This window comes from Semicossyphus pulcher, unplaced genomic scaffold (assembly GCF_022749685.1).
Source record: "Semicossyphus pulcher isolate SPU_LCO1_2020_fin unplaced genomic scaffold, fSemPul1.0.p SCAF_5, whole genome shotgun sequence".
Lineage (NCBI taxonomy): Eukaryota > Metazoa > Chordata > Actinopteri > Labriformes > Labridae > Semicossyphus > Semicossyphus pulcher.
The window spans coordinates 18,001,829-18,023,413 of record NW_027211726.1 but is presented as its reverse complement, the minus strand read 5'-3'; the positions used below and the strand labels follow the sequence as shown (position 1 = coordinate 18,023,413).

The window sequence follows — 21,585 nt, the reverse complement described above, 5'->3', positions numbered from 1 at the left end:
TGATATGATACAGACAACTGTACATTTGATATCTGTTCTGAAGAAGTGAACAGGTTATTTTTAATTAATTTATTGTATTCATTTGGTCCAAAGTATCAGATCAAATTCAACACATGTACCAAAGTACTAGCAGCACCTGTTGAGGTTGTAGCAGAACTTGCAGTTGTACAAAAGTACACAGTGGTTTGAGTTAAAGGGACACATTTCTTTTTGTTTGTTTACAACTGATAAACAACAATAACAACAGCTTTACAACAGAACAGAGTTTCAGTAAGTCCTCTCTTAGTGTTTTCGTTCAAACATGTTGAAGGTTTTAAACAATAATGTTAAAAAAAACAAGTAATAATCCTTAAAATAAGCCTTTTCCTGTTCATCACACAAGTTAAAAGAAAGAGCATCATAACACTGAATTTTGTCTGCTGCCCTCAAGTGGACACAAAACATAACAAGTACTTTTACATTTCAGCATTGTAGCCTCAAAGAAATATTTTCCTCTAAATTAGAATTATACATTTTTGAAACTCTGATCATGACAAATTAATTTAACCTAAAAACAAACAAAAATATACATAAATATATATTAACAAAAAGCTCAGTTTTGTCTTTGAACACATTAAATAGGGTTTGTTTGTGCATGTGTGAGTCATCTACAGTTAAACAGAAAAAAAAGAGTGACCTGGTTTTTCAAAGAGTATCTTTGAATCAGGACTGTGTTGCGTCACAGTGTTCGCCATCCAATAAAAGACAAAGCTCTTACTCAATTTGAAAAACTACAGTCTTTCTTTCCAATTTGCATGAGACGACAGACACATAGGCAAGTCAAAGTAAAAGTTCATTTTTGTCAATTTAAAAACATTAGGGATGTGAAGTGACCAAACAAGCTAGCATAGATTTTGGCGTTCAACATTCCTGGCTAAATGTTAGCGATAATGCTCTGCACGGTTGCAATTCTCCATTAAAAAGAAGTAGCAGTTAAATGTTGCGATGTTTGTATCTCCAAGTGCAGGACAGTGTTCAATTAGACATAATACTACTCTGTTCCAAATTCACGCTCTAAGCAAGAAGGTACGTAGTGTAAGGAGTGTACTACATGACAGTGTACCAACAGAAGTATCTGAATCAAGACAAAGCATTGATTTGATATGACCTGTAGCTAATGTTGTTAATGTTGCTAATGTTACCACACCTTTGGTAATTATAGCTAGAAAGGGTAGTGAGTTCACAAGTTTTATAAAAATATCTCACTTGAGCTACTGAAACAGTACCGTGGCTTTTCATCTTAATGCTAAATTACTGTTTAGCAAAATGCTAAGCACTTTAACAGCAGTTTATCATTTAGCATTTTCCCATAACTGTCAGTAGAACCACAGTAGCTGCTGTCAAAGTTATGTTGTCTTCCTTTAATGGAGAAGTAACAGAATAGAGACAAAGTAGTGGTCTGATATGACCAGTAGCTTCTGTTGGCTAATGTAGCCAAAGCTAACAACCTTTAGGTTATTGAAGCTGAAAAATTGACCTTCAGTTTGGTGTTTGTCACTTGTGCTTCTGATATAGTTCCTTAGCTTTCTAGCTTAATGCTAAATTACTGTTAAGCTAAATGCTAAGTGGCTAAAAAGTAGTTTGTCATCTAGCATTTTCTCATAGCTGTCAGTTGAACCAAAGTAGCTGCTGTTCAGCTAAAGTTATGTTGTCTTCCTTAAAAGGGTGAATCCTCCTTTTACACGTTGGTTCATGAGTGATTGTGAACATTAACTCCTGAAAAGGAAGAATTTCTAACATAACAGTGTCCTTTGTTTCTTTCATTTCCATAGAAGTTTCAGAAACCTTTCAACCAATGTGCACTTTACACAACAGACCAAGTCACTTAGATCATGGGGCCAGTGATACTTTTCAGGCCACCATATAGCCATTGAGATATCTTCAGGACCTTTTATATTGGCCCTCAATAATTGTTGATATGGGTCTGTTGCAGTAGTCAAAGTTTAATACACAAAAAGAGATCTACTTAAAACACTTTGCTTGTGTTGTCTTTGTAATATCCTCTATTGATCTATAATTATGTCCATTACAGCTGAGCAGTATTAGTTAATTAAGTAATTTATTCATAACATTTGAAATCAAACATTTGTTTTATGTGGAATTAAAAATGAAAATCTGTTGATGTGTCCAAGAATAACGAAATCCTCTAAAGGTAAACACAGGACACGCCAAGCGGGCATGATGTTTAAAAAAAACAACTTTTAATAGAAATCAAAGAGTGTTTTGAACTTTTGCACAAAATGAGATTCATTCATCATTCATGAAAACAAACAATGGAATGGATGATGGACAGCTGTAGCAGACGTGAAGAAATACATTTGTTTTTTTAATCAAAAATCCAGAAATCTGTAGATTAAAATGTCATCGTGTCTTTAGTTTGAATTCCCTCAATAGTTCATGGTTACTTTGCACAATGAATGGATATGACTATCATTATAATTCTTATTAATACACATAGACAATTATAAAGGTTGGGAATGATTCACTTATTGCAGCCACCAGAGTTATCTGTGTGAATGTCCCACATTCATCAGGAAAATAAAGGTCAACATGACTTCTCTACTCACATATGAAAAGTGAACACTTGTGCTGAAGCAAAGCTTTGAAAACAGAGCAACAGGTGAACAGTGACCAGGTTCAATCAGACTGTTTTTAACATCTCAATTGTTAAGTACAGTTTGTGCGAAAAGCACAAACAAAGGGATAAGTTTCAGAACATTGGTGGTCATTCCATTTCAAGTCTCCACCAAGGTTTTTGTGTACACAGTGGTTATGTCCTCCAGCATTGTTTGGCTCTCCTACTTGCCAATATAAAAAGTCAACTGCAGACCCATCAGACCACATCCAATATCCTTCTTTGTGGAGGTCACTGAGTCCAATCCAAGTAAATCCTTGAGCTGGGTCGAAGTTCTTGATCAGGTTTTTGACAAAATTCTGCTCCTCCAGACTGTGGATAGACACCAGGTTGGCGCTCTGTGACACACAGTTGAGCTCTGCATCAGCCCAGCTCATACGTGTGGAGACGTACTTGTAACAGCGGCCGTTGAAATTGAACCAGAACATGGGACAGCCGACATTCTGTAGATCCAGTTGATTTTCATCTGAAGGAGAGCCAGGAGCCAGAGCCAGACCAAACAAGAAGAGCAGCAGCAGCATGTTGGTGTCACAGTCTCTCTGAGTCTTTGGAGGGTTTGATCCGCAGTGTTGGATGTTATCGAGAATCTTTCAGAGACCCTTGAAAAGCTGCTTTCTTTTATATGCTGCAGAGAGGGTGTTTGCACTGTTGGAGTGATATCATTGGTCAGATTTGCTTGGCAAACATGTGTACACAAACACACAGTGACTAAGCACGAATTTTTTTTAAAAGCTGAACCTGAGATGTCACATAAAACTTATTAATTTCTAACAAGTCTTGACAGTAAAACACAGCTTTAGAAAAAACATTTGGCTTCTAATAAAAAAAAAAATCAATAACAAACAAAATGTATATGGAGTCCATTAACAGCTTTTGTGCTCTCTTATACTGTAAGTGATAAATGTTATTCTCAATATCTTGGATTGTTAATCAAGTACATTCAACAACAAAGTTCACTCTTTCACAATTTGAGCTCGATGAATCGTGGCATTGCCATCTTGGAATATGCCCGTGCCATCAGGGAAGAAAAAATCCATTGATGGAAAATCCTGGTCATTCAGTATATTCAGGTAGTCAGTTGACCTCATTTTTTTGGGCACATAACATAGCTGAACCTCGACCTGACCAACTGAAGCAACCCTAGATCATAACACTGCCCCCACAGGCTTTTACGGTAATAAGCATGATGGGTGCGTCACTTTATCCGCCTCTCGTCTTACCCTGACGTGCCCATCACTCTGGAACAGGGTAAATCTGGACTCATCAGACCACATGACCTTTTTCCATTGCTCCAGAGTCAATTGCTCCCTAGCATATTGAGGCATTTTCTTGCGATCAGCCTCACTGATGAGTGGTTTTCTTAAGGCTACACAGCTGCTTCATCCCAATCCCTTGAGTTCTCTTCACATGCTCTTACTTTCTTAAACGCAGCCGTGAGCTCTAATGTTGTTTTTTTCCCCATTTGATTTCACCAAACGTTTCAGTGATCTCCGATCACGATCATTCAAGATATTTTTCCGAGCACATTTCTTCCCCGAAGATGATGCTTCACTACTATCCTCCCAGGTTTTACTCATGCGTTGGACAGTTTTTAACCCAATGTTTGTTGTTTCAGCATCTCCTCAGTTGTTTTCTGTGTTTGATGCCAACAATTTCACCCCTCTGAAACAGAGTCACATCTTTTCCACGACCACACGATATGTCTTCTGTCATGGTTGTTTAAGAAATGAGAAGCTACTCACTGCATCAGTTATGGTTAGATAACTTGTTGCCAGCTGAAACAGACTATACATACTACATATTACTGCAGTAATTAGGAAATAGATAAATAGGAAGGCTCTTACCGATTTGCTAAGTTAAATCCAGGTGGTGACTTTTTTTTGGCCAGGCAGGGTATATTAACAAATAACTCTGTTCTTTGGACACAGTAAATAGGGTATGTTTGTGCATGTGTGAGTCATCTAGTTAAACAGAAAAAAGACTGACCTGATTTTTCAAAGAGTATCTTTGAATCAGGACTGTGTTGCTTCACAGTGTAGTTAGTTCTTCTGTAGTCACAGTTCTTAGTGTAGGGATGTGAAGTGAGCGAACAAACTAGCTTAGATTTTGGCATTCGACAATCCTGACTAAATGTTAGAGATAATGCTCTACACGGTTGCAATTCCCCATTAAAAAGAAGTAGCAGTTAAATGTTGCAATGTTTGTTTCTGCAAGTGCAGAGGGAAAGTGTTCAATTAGACATAATACTACCCTGTTTGAAAATTCATGTCCGAAGCAAATAAACACATTAGCTGTGTCTCATTTCAGGGGGTGCATCATTTGAAGGACGCAGGCCACGAAGGATGTGTCATTTGTAACCTGTGTAGATCGCTAAATAAACTTAGGAGGTGAGGCTAATCAGACACAGGTGAGACAATCAAGGGCAGGTGAAAACAATCAGGGCCGGGCACACAATCAAATCACAGAGAGGAAGAAGCGGACCTTAAAACAGACTTTACAGGGCGCCTTGAAACCGACTATAAACAACGTTGGTATAATGAGTTGGTATTTGACAACCTGAGATCGTTTAGAGCGAAATATTGATCATAACTTGTCGTAAAATATATAAAATGCAGTGACTAACTGCAGATTTGATTTGTTTTCTGAGTCAACATCTGAAAAAAAATAAGTTAAGTTAAGTCTAAAGATCAAAAGCAGCAAAAACAGATTCATTTCTATAAAATTGAATCTTAAAAAAAATACCTCTTGTCATGATCAGTTGTGCCAACAACCTCTCAGTCCAATGTGCCCTTTGGACCAAGTTCTTTGATTTTGGCACCGAGCTTTAGATTTGGAAAGTCTAAATAACTCTTGATACCACTGTGTAAGATAAACATGTTTTTCTTGGTTTTCAGTCCATGATACACTTTGCTGGAAGAAAATATTTTTTCCAGCAGTTTAGATAAATGTGAGTCCAAGGTGTCTCCTTCAGAGGGCCTTATTCTTAAAAGATATTGAGCTTTAACTTGTTATAATCTGGTATATGATATTTTTTACTATAAAAGACATAAAGACATTATCATAATGAAACAACCTCCTTTATTCAGGATGCTCCCCCAGCACATAGGCCTGCACATTTGCAGTTTAGCATGTAGGATCAAGGCATTACTACAGAGCTGCAGGTTGAAAGTAACGCTTGATTAAAAAAACCTTTGCAGTTGCTAAGGACAAATTTCCCGGGATGCACAAACAAAAGCCAATGTTTTAGAGCACGGAAGGTCATTCCATTTTACTTCTGTTACACTGTATTCATGTACACAGTGTTCATTACTTCCAGCATTGTCTGGCTGTCCTGATAACCAGAATGAATAGTTGGCTGCAGACCCATCAGACCACATCCAACGTCCTTCTTTGTGGATGTCATTGAGTCCAATCCAGGTCCATCCTACTGCTGGGTCGAAGTTCTTGATCAGGGATTTGACAAAATTCTGCTCCTCCAGACTGTGGATAGACACCAGGTTGGCTCCCATTGACACACAGTTGAGCTCTGCATCCGCCCAGGTCATAAGTGTGGCGACGTACTTGTAGCAGCGGCTGTTGAAATTGAACCAGTAGTCGTCACAGTGGCCGCGCTGCAGATTCAGTTGATGTTCATCTGAAGGAGCGCCAGCAGCCAGAGCCAGACCAAACAAGAAGAGCAGCAGCATGTTGGTGTCACAGTCTCTCTGAGTCTTCAGAATACTTGATCGGCACTGTTGGATGTTGAGAATCTTTCAGAGACAGTTGAACTGCTGCTTTCTTTTATGTGCTTCACAGAGGGTGTTTGCACTCTTGGTGTGATATCATTGGTCAGATGAAGTTAGCAAGCACTTTTATTTGCACACACCACACAGTGTCTGAGCATAAGCCAAAAAAAGATTATCAGTTTACCTAAAGAGGTCATAGAAGCATCTCTTGACATAGTGCAACAATAACATCACAGTCTAATAGTTTTTTGTTCTGTGTTGTGCAGTATCCTGAGACCTGTTATAATAGGCCAATGCCACGAGGAAATGTGAGAACTACTCTACTACTTAAAATGAAGCAAATGAGGAAGTGCATAAAAACTGCAGTTCCTCAGGTGTCCACTCGAGGCAGGCTCCCCATTAGGGCCAGTGTTAAAATGGTCAACTTTACAGCAGAAATAAACATGTTTACAGCCTGGTCCAAAAAATGGTATTGGTCTCTATAGCTTTTTATATAACTCACCCATTTTAATTATTGTTAACTGGCTGTCCAAGAAGTCTGTGCTCTGGCTTTTTTTGGTGAGTGAAGTTCTAGTATTATTGTATTGATATTTGCACTAATTAGCAAGTAATATTACTCGCCATACCTGGCTTGTTGGCTTGTACATTGTTTATATTGATTTATTTATTTGTTGGCTAATTTGTAGGTGCCAGAATTGATGTTGATGACTTTTCCTCAGAGAGATCGCGTTGGATGGTAGTAACGAGAAGACTGGGTACTTTAAGTCACAGGCACAGACTGCTTAGCTTTGATAACTTGTTGTTTTCCAGCCCCTCGCTCCTCTCCAGCTCCACCCTCTCTTCCAAATATGGTCACGTCTGGCTCCAGAAAACCAACATGGCGGCAGTCAAATGCTGAACTCGAGGCTTCATCTATGCAGTGGAGAAACCAATGGTTGATGTCATGTTCCCAATGTCCAATATTTATACAGTCTATTTTTTATTTACAGTACTTTATCTGATTTGTTTCCTCTGTCCTTTTTTGATTGATTGATTTGCTTTGGGATATATTGGTAACATCTGCTGTAGATGGATTAGGCAGGGAAACAGGAACATTTGTATTATATTTATACCCTTTCGTGATAGTGGATAAAAAATGCTTCGTATAAGATTTTTGTTGACACCTTTAAGTACTGTGTTCAAATATAACCTTCAAAGTATTTAAATATTTCGAGTAACAGTTATCTTTAGGCATAGATGGATTACCGCATGGGCAAGGTGGGCACATGCCCAAGGCCCTGAGCCAATGGGGGGCCCTTGGCCTTAAAGATATAATCTCAAAGATTTTCAAGTCACTGTCTATCGCTGAATGAGGTAACACAATGGTGACTGAGCCTATGGCCCACTGATGAAAGCCTTTGCATTTGCAGTATATAGTATTATTACAGACTGGGTGTCTGTGGCGACATTCGCAGAAAAAATCACAAGTGGCGCCCAGTTAGTGACGCGTTTGCCATCACCCAGCAGTGGTTGGTCTGCCAGAGAGGGTAGGCGGAGCTAAGCGACTGCTTTCCCGGTCTCTGCAAGTGTTGCGAGTAAACAGTAATCTACTATGGCTGAACAAACAAAGAAAAGATCGATGACTACAGATACAACTTCAAAAATAAGTGAAAATCCAAAGAAAAAGAAACAAATTCAACGCTCAGACGAAGGCAAACAGTCTAAAAAGGAAAGCGACCGTCAGCGAGGAAAATCAAGACTACAACCGTAACAAAGGGAGCCAACCGCAGACATCTGGTTATCTAGGACGTATGCTCCCACTTTTGTCTTTTATCACCATAAGGTGCTGCCATATAGAAAGAAACTGAGAGCTTTGAGATTAGAACTTTAAGAATGAATGAATTTGTATGTGTAAATGTTGTTTAACTAAAAACATTTTTCAACAAAAAGCAAGTGGGAGGTGATTATGATGCAGGTGCTACAGCGCTGCCTCCTGGGGACCTGGATGCTAATGCAGCCCTGGCTGTGGATTGCCCCGTACTATTGTGCGACCAAGGGTATACACAGTGCACGTGTACTAGGCCTATTTGCGCTTGTATAAGGCCTGTGGCGAGTTTGTGCCCAGGGCCCGCGGTCATTATAATCCGTCCATGTCTTTAGGTACCAAAATCCAGAAGTAGACCAAGAAACAGAAAATCAGACAAGACTGCTGCATCATTAAAAAGGAATTTAATAACAAGGACAAGGAACCAAAGGCTTTTATGATTACAACAAGACGTCATCTGCATACGTAATAAATAATCCTTAATAACATTATCAAAATAAACAGGTCTGAGTTAAACAGAGGATAAAAGAGAAAGAAATAAAGTTTATATTGTTAGATTTTCTTATATGATTATATCAGACGGGTAAATCAGCCTCTGACATGAAGCCTTCTGCATAGAAGTGCCAACAACCTCTCAGTCCAATGTGCCCTTTCGACCAAGTTCTTTGATTTTGGCACCGAGCTTTAGATTTGGAAAGTCTAAATAACTCTTGATACCACTGTGTAAGATAAACATGTTTTTCTTGGTTTTCAGTCCATGATACACTTTGCTGGAAGAAAATAATTTTTCCAGCTGTTCAGATAAATGTGAGTCCAAGGTGTCTCCTTCAGAGGGCCTTATTCTTAAAATATATTGAGCTTTAACTTGTAATAATCTGGTATATGAGATGTTTTTACTATAAAAGACAAAGACATTATCATAATGAAACAACCTCCTTTATTCAGGATGCTCCCCCAGCACATAGGCCTGCACATTTGCAGTTTAGCATGTAGGATCAAGGCATTACTACAGTTGCTAAGGACACATTTCCCGGGATGCACAAACAAAAGCCAATGTTCTAGAGCACGGAAGGTCATTCCATTTTACTTCTGTTACACTGTATTCATGTACACAGTGTTCATTACTTCCAGCATTGTCTGGCTGTCCTGATAACCAGAATAAATAGTTGGCTGCAGACCCATCAGACCACATCCAACGTCCTTCTTTGTGGACGTCATTGAGTCCAATCCAGGTCCATCCTACTGCTGGGTCGAAGTTCTTGATCAGGGATTTGACAAAATTCTGCTCCTCCAGACTGTGGATAGACACCAGGTTGGCTCCCATTGACAGACAGTGGAGCTCTGCATCAGCCCAGGTCATAAGTGTGGCGACGTACTTGTAGCAGCGGCCGTTGAAATTGAACCAGAAGTTGTCACAGTGGCCACACCGTAGACTCAGTTGATTTTCATCTGAAGGAGAGCCAGCAGCCAGAGCCAGACCAAACAAGAAGAGCAGCAGCAGCATGTTGGTGTCACAGTCTCTCCGAGTCTTCAGAATACTTGATCGGCACTGTTGGATGTTGTCGAGAATCTTTCAGAGACAGTTGAACTGCTGCTGTCTTTTATGTGCTTCAGAGAGGGTGTTTGCACTCTTGGCGCGATATCATTGGTCAGATGAAGTTAGCAAACACTAACTAAGCCAAAAAAAGACCACAGGTTGCGCCAGAGGTGTCACATAAAACCTATAATTTATTAATTTCAGTCAAATCTTGACATAGTAAAACGCAGCTTTAGAAAAGACATGTGGCTTCAGCTGTCAGAGGGTTGAGGGGACACGAGGGGAGACGTATTGCTTTGTGGTTGACTATTTTCTTCATTTACAACTGATAAATAAGAACAACATACCAAACATGGGCATATATTTACACATCAACAATATTACAATAGTACAAAGCCTTCAATGTGTCCTGGCTTGCATTGTTAACTTTGTGTTTTTCTTTTGTTTTAACATGCAAACAGGTTTTAAACAACATTGCTTTAATTAAAAAAAACCTAACTTTACACAGTCATGACAACGGCAGATAAAAGACAAAACACTCCTTCCTGTTGGCTTCCTGTTTCTGCTGCCCTCGAGTGGCCGCAAAACAGAACAACAAGTACTTTTACATTCCAGCTTTGCAGCTTTAAACCGCAAACATCTTTTCTGCTCGAGAAAGCACTTCCACATTGTCAAACCTCTGAACATGGCACATGTAGTTTTGTCACCTCAGAAATACATAAATAAACAATATATTACAATAAATAAGTAGTATAGCACAGTTATTCTGCTCTTTGAACACAATATGTTTGTGCATGTGTGCATCCTGTACAGGATAGTAGTATGATGACCACCACAAGGCCTTGACGTTCTGATTAATCTGCTCCAGCAGTCAAAGAGTCACTGACCAGGCTCCTTTATAAATGTTATTCTCTTCAATGGTTCGTGTGATATTTGTGGATAATAAGAACTCCTGGAGAGCAACAATGTCAATATTTCCAATAGGACAATAAATAGATTAAACATCCAAATAATGCTCAAACAGAATTTCAACTTATACATTTGGGCGACTACAACAGGTGTTTTTTAAGGAGTGGATTCACAGATATAAAACATTGAGATATTTTCTTGTAATGTGTTTTTGGCACTGAAATGTTCCTTGTCCGTTTAATGCGTTATGATCGGCAGCAGCTCTGTGCTCTGATTGGCTTAGTGTTGAGGATGATGAACACGCGTGGCAACAACATTCCTACTGTATTGCACTTAACCCTCCATGTTTTCTACCTACCCACATAATGCAAGGCATGCATCGCTACATAACATTAAGGAATCTCGCCTTTGGGTGTCAGCAGCGGAAATGTCCCGCTGATAGAGGTCAACGACAAAATAAACATAAATGAGGTTTGGCAGATTAAGAGACTGCTCGTGGAAGTGTTTCTTGTCTTAATTTGAACGTATCTTCTTGTCTAATAAAGATTTTCTGAACGATTAGGGATGCAGGATATTGAATTTTTTGTCGATAGTAATATTATTTTTTTTGGCCCCACCTAATTGCAGAGAACATCAAGTCTCACCTGTAGTGGAATTGATATCATGCCAACTCTTATTGTAGTGGCCAAAAACTGCCAAACCACAGACATCTTCTTCAAACTTGACGGAAGAGGCGTTGTGCAAAAGGTCACCTCTCTGATCACTCACATTTCTGAGCGCACCTAAACGCAGCATCCCCCTTGTAACACCAGTGAGGGAGACATGCCCGGACTTGTTTACTGCACCAACTACGGAGACATCAGCGATCGCAGACGGACTCTTTTTATCATGCGTGCGTCCATGAATATGTAAGTTAGATTTGCACTGATGTTTATGTTACACTGTTAGCGTCGGCTTTGACTGCGAGTGCATTTTCGGCGTGTTTGATGTTAAGTACGGTAAAATGAGAGAATGTGAGCTAACTGTTAGCTCGTTAAGAGTTGTGAAAGATGTTTAACTTCTATTCATTGGCTCGAGTTATTTGTATATTGCTGATGACTGCACAGGCAGTGCGCGTGCACACTCCAGCCAGTATAATGTTGGAGCATAATGGCAAGCTTTTTTAGGGAATCATCAAGCATTTAGGCATAATTAAAGTCATTTTCAAGCCATTATCTGCAGATACCGATAACCTGCTGATAATATTGTGCATCCCTAGATTCCCTTCAAAACATCTTGCAGTACTGACTTAGACAGAGTGAGTCACAGCAAGGCAGCCTGGTCCCTCAGTGGTTTGAATAACAAATAGATGCACATCTCATGGCCGTGTCGACAGCCAATATGTAGTTTGAGGGCCGGAATAATTTAACCAATGTTAGGATGGATCACTGAAATCAAAGGGTAACCAAAGCTGTGAAAATCCGTACTCTGACAGAGGAAATCTTTGCCTTTGTGCTTCCATAATTCTCTCCAAAACTGCGTTGATTTTGGTGAATAAAGCTATGTCTTTACAAAGTTCCTCTGTGCAGTGCTTTGACTTTCATTTATTAAAAACAAAGGATTAAAAAAAGGAGGGAAACTAGCTCCTTGATGGGGCTGAACACCATCACACACCCTGAAATCAGTCATCATAATGCCAGAAAGCATCTCTGCCGCAGAGGAGTCAGATCTGCTTTACATCATCAAAGGTTAGACGTCGTCGAGGGCTCGTTCAAGAGAATCAAAACCTCTGATATTTAAATGAAAAACACTGATTCCTAAACAAACTGAGAGCCGGGACTCGATGTGACATTTGGCACTGAAAATGTATAGGTCCATATTATATACAATGTCAAATTATCATTATCTATTCACACAAAGACATCAGAGAGAAGAGTGCATGAGGAGTCAACCAGGACTTTCACATAAAGAAACCAAAAGCAGTGTTTGAACTGTGGCACGTTCAGGAGAGCTATAGTGTTTAAATCGTCAGTCAATAAAACAATACACTGATAACGCTCTACATTATAAGTTTAAAGACAGAGCTTCAGTGAGACAAGGTAAAAAAAAAAAGAAGAAGTAGGTATGTTAAAGTGTTGTACTGCTGCTTGTGTTACATCGTACGGTACCACACGAGAACCAAACAAAACTCCACATCAAACACCAAAATAACCGTGGCATGTATCCTGGATATACATGCGTCAAAAGGCAGGCGTGTGATATGCACGTGAAATCATATGGGACCATCGATGGAGCAGGGAGCATTAAGATGGACATGAGGTTATACACTCCTCTACAGACAAAAAAAACGTCTGTTTGAAACTGAAATGATGAAGCTTTAAAGTCCTTGTTGGTGAGGAGACTTTGACGGAAATAAAGGAACATTCCACCTGCTTTAAAGGCTCATAAATAACCAAAAGCTCATCACAGGAACGAAAACAAGGGCATATTCAGTCCAATAGATACTGTACAAACTAATTACAACTACTGCTCGTCTCCGTCTCAGTCTGGCAAATCTCCATCTTGCTGCTCAGAATTTCTTCCTCAGTCAAACAGAGCGTGTGCAGCCTTTTAAATCCTTTGTACACGTTCAGTGTCCTTAAGCCTTCAGTGAACGCAGCTCTGTGTCTTCATGTACTTGTCAGAACACATGGCACCTCATTGTCCACCTGGTGCCACTGCTGGTCGTGTGATTTTTGTTGCTGTGCGTACGTGAGTGTGTTCACAAAGCGTCCTCCACGTCACGCGTACTCGGTGTGTCAGTGTCTCTGGGGGTTACGTGTGTGTGTGCGTTTAAGCACGTGGCTCCAGTTTGTGCGACAGCTCGAAAAGCGTCTGCTGATTGTCGATAATGTGTAGGTAGTGCACGCTCGCCCTCACCTCCGCACTGTCCACCCCGATTACCTCGTTGCCTGAAAGGCAGACACGAATTGTTAGTCACACACATTCGCACTCTTCAGTACAAACACAGACTGTATTATCGTCACACAAAGAGAGAGAAAGTCTGTCTGGAAATGGTTGCTTGGAAACTGTAAGAGCAAAACTGAGAGGTAAAGTTGCAGTACACTAACTCAGCTGCAGATGGTGGTAGATTGTTTACAATAACTGGATCCAGACATCAATACTTCATCCAACATTTTGTCACAAGAGGCGAGAAAAGAGCCCCCGAAACTGAGCTCGTCTTATAATTTGTGCTGTTGGGATCATTGCAACAACTGGTGGATGTACTCACCCGGCTGGTCGCTCTGGCAGTGACGAATCATTCTCACCGTGTCTGCGATCATATGCTGTTGGTTTAGGAGAAGACATGTTGCATCAGCGCAAAAAGAAACCATCAGGATGTAATAACTGAGAGCAGATTTGCACTAAGAAACAACATAAATAACATCATGAAAAAACAGCCTGGTCTCAGTGAATCTTGGCATACCCGCATTGACTTCAACCAAACCTGATCAAGGCCCCGTTTGGAGATGATTTCAAATTCCAATCTGATTTCTACACACGACTCTCACTCCCAACGCTCTGGCTGCTAAAATTTGATTATTTAACTGACTTTAGTTTCACTCACAACACAACACACACAGACGATGCCAAACCCAGAGGGATGGACGTGCTTCAGAGCCGCTGAGCAGAATCCTTGTGCTACCAGCAGCTGCTCGCTGAGTTTGTCTGATGTGACAGATGAGTTCTGTACAGAGACTTTCAAGCCTGATTGTTTGGAGGACGAGATTTCTAATTACTATTTCTTCCTCTTCCTTTCGCATCACCAGTGTACGTAGTAATTGACACCTAATTCTTCTTTCCTAATCTTGCAGACGTCTTGAAAGACAGATGCAAATAAGTAGTAAAGGGTTTTTTCCAGCAGCCACCTTTAATTCTTTGTTGCATTTAAAATACTTTATCTAATATGATCCATTCATGTTTGAAGAGAGTTAGAAATGATACATTTACCCATTCTAAATAGTGTGAATTATAAGGGGAGGGGAGAGTAGGCTCTGTTGTTTCCTATAACAGATCCTTAATACCATAGACTGTATAAAAAGATGGACATGACAGCTCCCTAAAAGTGAAGCCAAACCCTCTCTATCGCCCCCTGCTGACTGGCTGCAATATAGGTCATAAAGCCCGCCTCCTCCATGTTAACAGATGGGACATGAGTCAAACTATAAAATCAAAATACACGCCAAATAAATGTTTCTCAAACATGGTTTCTGTCGTTATAGTTAGTTATTATCATCCTGATTTACATCAAAGTTTTCAATTTTCTGACAAGCTTATTTTTAATTAGTTGTTTGATGCTGTCAAAAGGATGATTGACAGCTCTGTTGACAAATACGGCTCCTGCAGCTGATCTGTTCCTGATTAGCAGAGTAGAGGAGGAACGGCGAGAGGAGACGTAACTAAAACAATCACTACAGTCATTGAAGTTTCCATATCTGTGAACGTCTGCTTCAGACCAACACAAGAAGCTGTTCTGCTGTTAAACACGCCGACGTGTGGGGTCCTTGCTGTTTTTTCTTAAAGCTAAATGTGTGTTGTGGTTAGTGGAAGGGGCGGTACGTCAATAACGCCGCTCGACCAGCTGATCTACACTGCGCAGACTCTGGCTCCAAAAGATCTCAGCGCCCGCTTCTGGAGGCATTTTGGCTTCACTTTTGTACAGTGAGAGGAGGTACTGAAGCGTTGTCCGTCTATATATACAGTCATTAATTAACACACAATACAGTTATTATGCAAGGTTACCAGTTACTTTAATACACACTCAAGAGTTTTCTCGCTGGCTTTATTGATGCACAGTCTATCAGCCTGTAGCTTGTGGCTGACCTTGAGGGCAGAGATGAAACACATCAGCACCTGAGCATGACTGATTGGCCTGTTTGTCTCTTATTCTCCTAACTTATAAAAACTCAGATGGTTTGTCTTTCCTTTTAGCCACATGCTGCTCTGATAAATTGCTGTGAAAGGAGTGTTTGATGGGAGCAGCTGTGGCTCAGTAGGTAGAGTCGGTTTGTCTGCTAATTGGAGGGTTAACAGCAAGATCCCCAGCACCACACGTCCACATGTTGTCCTCAGGTAAGAGACTGAACGCAAAACTGAGTGAGTGTGTGAATGGGTGAAAAGCTCAATATAAATAGCTTCTTTTATACCATTTATGTGATAATTCAGTCCATCTCCTGTTAATTATCTCATCCTCTTATGAATGTTTTTACTAAATGACAATCATTTTACTCATAAGTGACCTTTACTGCGCGACATTTTGACTCAACTCACCAGCTTCTCAAAGTTGACCAGGTTGTCATGGAAGGTCTTATTCCCCTCGTGGATAAAGGTGATGTCTGAGAGAAGGGGACAACTGTATTAAGTGTACCTAACAGAAAACAATGTAGTGTGTGTGTGTGTGTGTGTTTTGAGGGTTTGAGATGATACCTTTCAAGAGAAGAGGCATGAAAGGGATCTTGGGAGGTTTCATCCTCTTGAAGGCTTCTCTGTAGGCTTTATGGTTCAGAGATGGATCCTGAATAAAGAAGAGTGAGAAGAAAGATTGTGAAGGAAGAAGAGATTTGTAAGATGTGATTATCAAATGAAAAGTGGAACATATCTCAAGTTCGGCATTTGTCTGTGTTTCTGTTTGGTGAATCTCACCGTGATGAGCTCCAACTCAGAGAAAAGCTTCTTGAACTTTCCGGGACATTTCTGAAAGTAAAGTATTTTGTCAGAGTTGATCTCCAACATTCATCCACGCGTAGAAATGCACTCAATATTACAATGGGCATGTTTACCTCCCAGGTTTGGTTGAGTCGGCTGACAGCTGCTGTGTTAAGTCCCATGATGATGGCGAATGCTGAGTTCAAATTTCTTTGGGCTTTACAACTAGAAGTACACAAAAATGTAACAAAATATATCAAGCAGTCATATGCAGTATACCTATATTTGTGTATTTTTCTGATAGTGTGTTTTCTTACTGAGCAGCGATCTTGATGAACTTCTTGAGCAGCTGGACTCGCTTGTTGAGCGACACACACATGAGCACCTCGGACATGACCCACTGCTGGACCTCGTTGCAGCGCTGCAGCAGGACTGAGAGCGCCGCTGTGTGGCCGCTGCCAGGAGCGCGGCTGAGGGTGTAGTACACCAGCTCCTGCTGCAGGTGTGGAATATATCAAGGTATTTAGAAAAGTTCAGTCGTACATTATTAGATGCAAAATCCGTCTGTTGCTCTTTTTGACCAACAATGGTCCAAAATATAAATAAAATCAAAACACAATCATATAAAACAGCAAATGCTCGTATTATAAGAATTGAAATCCAGCACAAATCAGTGCCTAGATTTCCTAAAGATACAATAACGTCCACATAACAGCATCAAGATGCAGCCTGTGTTTCTTCTTCTGTGCTATGACTCCTTTTCTCAAAGATTGAGCTCTTCTGACAGCCGCTCAGCTGCAAGGAGGCTTTCTGTACTCATAATCCAGCAAATTATGTAAAGCATTGGCATCTTTAATGTTCATGTTTCAGCAATCTCATGAATATGAATTTATTATAAGCTATAGGCACACACCACGTGCATATATTTGTGTGTATGTGTGTGTATACCTCGTGGATGGATTTGAAGAGGCTCCAGTCCAGGTGTGTGAGAGCAGCTGCCACATCCCAGGTGTTAATACCTAAGAGTCGCACCGGCCTCTTGCTTAGCTCAGCGCTGTCTGTTAAAGGAGGCTGCGCACACAAAGGAAAGTTAAATCAGTACACAGAAACGCAATGTACCCGCGGAAATAGCACTGTACTTACTGTGCAAACACACAGGTGACGATTATTTACAGGAACAAAGCTATCTGCAAATAAGTTTAACAGTAGCAACAATATGTCACATTTATAATAAAGTACAAAAAAACTTTCAAGAACTTTTTCGAGAAACAATGTATAACAGTGCCATTAGAGAGAGAGCCTCCAGCCTGGAAACAAAGAGAAATGAAAGCTGAGACGGGAGTGGTGATCCCTACGACACAATTGTTCTGTCCTACTCTAGTTACAGGTCACCATATGAACTACACTTCTGCCTGCCAGCCAGTAGATTCTTTAAAATTAGTTTGGCTTCTGAATATCCAACAAGAAACCAAAATCCACATTGCAAAGTAATTTAAAGATTCACACCTGAAGCTCTGCTGTGAAAACATACCATTACAGAACAACACTTCACTCTGATGCAGCACTTTACAATCCCGCTGTCACGGCTGGGTGACAACAAAACCATTGTGGCTCAAACCTTTTCTCCTCAACTGAGTCAGAGTTTTTGACGATCACTCTGCTTAAGTCTTTCTGGCTTGCTTATATTATGTGACTCAACATACAGCTGTGAAGAATTAGGTTATTAATTTTTATGCCTGATTTAGCTATAAGACGAAGAGGCTACAAAACATATCTAAGGGAGAAAATTGTATCTTTGAGAGGTTGTGGTTTGCTTTAACATCTACTAATGCCTTCAAAAGATGAAAAATTAAATATTACAGAATGACAGAAGCAAACAGAACAGTACATTTACTTACCAAGATCTCAGTGAGGTCCCTGCGACAGGCCATGAGCTTCCCCTGTGGGGTCAGAGACTCTGAATACACGCAGTCACTGGACTGCAACACCCTCCGCTCTGCAGAAACACAAACAGAAAGGACAGAGAGAGATGATGATGATCATTTAGAGCCAATATTATAACAGAACAGTGAATTCCAAACTGGTGTAATTTAGTGTTGGGAGAAATTATGATTTGAATTTAAGAGAAATTGTATGCTGAGTTTTATATATTTAATAATATTTTAGTAATATTTGATCAATGATATGAAGGAGAGTTAATGAAAAGTAAAACATTGTCAGCTAAAATGAATGAAAAGACAGTTTACAGTTTAAACTATCAAAAAGTCATGGAATATAGTAGAGTTGAACTAAAGCTAATGACGTTAATTAACGTTAGCTAAAAGTAATAACTCAACACATTCAGTTAACGTTAGCTAAAAGTAATTGTTAAACAGATTTAGTTAATGTTAGCTAAAAGTAATGATGACTTAACATATTCAGTTAACGTTAGCTAAAAGTAATTGTTAAACAGATTCAGTTAACGTTAGCTAAAAGTAATGATGACTTAACATATTCAGTTAACGTTAGCTAAAAGTAATTGTTAAACAGATTTAGTTAATGTTAGCTAAAAGTAATGATGACTTAACATATTCAGTTAACGTTAGCTAAAAGTAATTGTTAAACAGATTCAGTTAATGTTAGCTAAAAGTAATGATGACTTAACATATTCAGTTAACGTTAGCTAAAAGTAATTGTTAAACAGATTCAGTTAATGTTAGCTAAAAGTAATTGTTAAACAGATTCAGTTAATGTTAGCTAAAAGTAATTGTTAAACAGATTCAGTTAATGTTAGCTAAAAGTAATGATGACTAAACAGATTCAGTTAACGTTAGCTAAAAGTAATTGTTAAACAGATTCAGTTAATGTTAGCTAAAAGTAATGATGACTAAACAGATTCAGTTAACGTTAGCTAAAAGTAATTGTAAAACACATTCAGTTAATGTTAGCTAAAAGCAATGGCTAAACACAATTTATGTTAGCTATACGTAAGTATAAGTAACATATACATCATTTTTATTTTATTTGTTCGAGTAAATAGTACTGGAAAAATGAACACAGATAGACAATTGAGTGTTTTAAATAACTGCTGTAAATTTTGTAATAGCTTTAGGTAACAAATGTTTAAAAAAAGATAGAAGGTTAAAGAATAGCTAAAAGTGAGGAATAAAGGGTTAGAATATTGCCAGATAACATTGGCTGAAAGTAATGAACAGACAGTTGGAATAGCTAATCAAAAACATGGTATAAATTATTAATAAACTGTAGATGGCAAGTAGCTACTGTAAAAATGGTAAAATAGTTATAATAGCTTAAAATGAACCTTCCTAAAAAAGTCAATAAATATTGACTTTTATGTGTTTAAATATCTGTGTATGGTATTTTAGACAAAAATGAGCAGAGACCACTGGTGTAGAGAATAAGCATTTTCAAGAGGGGATGTAATTATGTGCTGATTATATATTGTGCATGTATGTATTTGTGTGTTTGTGCGTGTACCTCCAGTGTGCGACACCACAGCAAGCACCATGTCTTCCTCTGCTCTGTCCATCTTCAGACCCACAATCCTTAGCAGCTCGTGGGCCTCCAGTGAGGGGTGTGTGTGGACGCTCAGGTAAGAGTCAGCACTCACGTACACGCAACAAATAACTGCAAGAAAAGTATACACATATTGTAATGTTACAGTGACAATGACAAGAAGCATTTTAAAATCACAATGAAACAGATGCAGAAGAAACTCAAGAGAGAGACTTGAGTTAATTTTTGTAGAGAACTGAACACGCTGTATTTAAGCAATTTGCATGTGCACATTATGCATAAAATTATAACTCACAGACTGTTATTAAACATAATTGTCTTCAGGCCTCGGCAGTGTGTTGTACTTTGTGTAGCGTGTATGTTTGTGTTTATTACTCACCCTCTCTTGTCTCTGCTGGTGGGCTTCGGAGTTGTAAAGTGTTTTCCTTCAAACTCAACTGCTGATACATTTGTTTACTCTGAAAGGAAGGAAGAATTATAAGATTGCACCTCTAATATAAAAGAAAACTATATTACTATTTACCTCATTATACATTTTTAAGCTGGAGCTGCAGATTTGATATCATATCAGTAAATATAGCTGACAGTGTGAAGCAGCATGAATGTAGTAAATAATCTCCTCTGTCTGACCTACCTTTTGGTTTGGAGGGCAGTCGTCCACAGTGCTACAACAGAGACACAAGCACAACGGTGAGCAGGTAGGCACAGTAAAAATAAAAACATAGAGACAGGCTATCATATCTAGTACAGAGAACAAAGTCGCTTTGAAGATATAAACACACTCACTGTCTGCGACGGAGAAGTTTCTGGAACTCCTTCAGGTCTTTCTCGAGTGTTGGGAACTCATATAGATCTTCTAAAACACACCTGTACAGGGTCTGACAGAAAGAGAGAAAGAGAAGAAAACAAACATGATCATGTTAACTCTTGATTTGTGGTAAAATATGTTTGCAGACTCTTAGATTTGTTCTAATACGACACTAGGTGAGTACATTCCTCCAATCCTGCTTAAAATAGGATTTTGAGGATTCGTGAGTACACCAGTCTCTGCACCCATAGGATACCATAAATTATTGGCCTCCCCAAAAGTTCGACTTGTTTCCTCTCCTACAAACGAGTCACCTGCACAGTAATAATAATAATTATGGCTGCCACTAGCTAACGTTAGCTTGTTTTAGGGTGAGGATACCTTCAGTGCAATGAGCAAGGCTAGAAGACAATGATAGTAAATATTGCATGCATGACGGGTAACTAGTATACAGCTTATAATGTGTGTAATATTAGTATTTCTATGTTTATTTTTATCTCACTGGTACAGACGGGGTACTCTGTATCGGCCAATACTCAAGTCAAGGTACTGGAGTATCGAGAAGGAAATATGGCATAACATTTCTACTTAAATCGGTAAATTCGTAATTAAATATAAATACTGTTCCTTTATAGGGACGCCTAACAAACTTTTGACACATTTCAAATATGTGCATCGCAAACACATTTGAGTAAGAAAATGGATTGATGCCTACAAGCTAGTTCAGGAAGTCAGCTCGAGCTGCACACTCGACATGCGTCATTCTCCACTATCACATAACACCCTCCCAACTTGGCCTATGGTCGATATAGGCTGTAACATTTCCCATCTCTCCCTCTGCTCTGTCAATGCCACTGCTGCCCTGTACTCAGTCTTTCAGCCCCATCTCAAAGAGACAAGATATGACTGACAAGAGGTTATGAGGGAGATATGAAGCAACAACATAGC

The 21,585-nt window shown here is 39.4% G+C and overlaps 4 protein-coding genes across 4 annotated transcripts in view; all 4 read right to left on the bottom strand.

Annotated features, from left to right (window-relative positions):
- Positions 1-2,706: 2,706 nt before the first annotated feature.
- LOC138609409 (lactose-binding lectin l-2-like) lies at positions 2,707-3,195 on the bottom strand. The gene has a single exon (XM_069682057.1). The coding sequence runs from the start codon at positions 3,193-3,195 to the stop codon at positions 2,707-2,709; it is 489 nt and encodes a 162-aa protein (XP_069538158.1).
- Positions 3,196-5,853: 2,658 nt separating this feature from the next.
- LOC138609072 (lactose-binding lectin l-2-like) lies at positions 5,854-6,360 on the bottom strand. Its single transcript, XM_069681688.1, has one exon. It carries the CDS (start codon positions 6,358-6,360, stop codon positions 5,875-5,877), a length of 486 nt encoding a protein of 161 aa, XP_069537789.1. The 3' UTR covers positions 5,854-5,874.
- Positions 6,361-8,590: 2,230 nt separating this feature from the next.
- On the bottom strand, positions 8,591-9,817 carry LOC138608366 (lactose-binding lectin l-2-like). Its single transcript, XM_069680941.1, has one exon. It carries the CDS (start codon positions 9,705-9,707, stop codon positions 9,219-9,221), a length of 489 nt encoding a protein of 162 aa, XP_069537042.1. The 5' UTR covers positions 9,708-9,817; the 3' UTR covers positions 8,591-9,218.
- Positions 9,818-9,911: 94 nt separating this feature from the next.
- The window catches only part of rapgef5a (Rap guanine nucleotide exchange factor (GEF) 5a), a 61,021-nt gene continuing 49,347 nt past the window's right edge, over positions 9,912-21,585 (bottom strand). The window contains exons 14-26 of the mRNA XM_069680943.1: positions 20,616-20,707; positions 20,464-20,494; positions 20,209-20,287; positions 19,791-19,940; positions 18,212-18,309; positions 17,262-17,384; positions 16,631-16,809; positions 16,448-16,538; positions 16,311-16,361; positions 16,095-16,182; positions 15,939-16,003; positions 13,900-13,954; positions 9,912-13,579 (exon numbers count right to left, since the gene is read on the bottom strand). Coding sequence (XP_069537044.1) covers positions 13,461-13,579; positions 13,900-13,954; positions 15,939-16,003; positions 16,095-16,182; positions 16,311-16,361; positions 16,448-16,538; positions 16,631-16,809; positions 17,262-17,384; positions 18,212-18,309; positions 19,791-19,940; positions 20,209-20,287; positions 20,464-20,494; positions 20,616-20,707 — 1,221 coding nt within the window. The 3' untranslated portion in view covers positions 9,912-13,460. The remainder of the gene's footprint in view (positions 13,580-13,899; positions 13,955-15,938; positions 16,004-16,094; positions 16,183-16,310; positions 16,362-16,447; positions 16,539-16,630; positions 16,810-17,261; positions 17,385-18,211; positions 18,310-19,790; positions 19,941-20,208; positions 20,288-20,463; positions 20,495-20,615; positions 20,708-21,585) is intronic.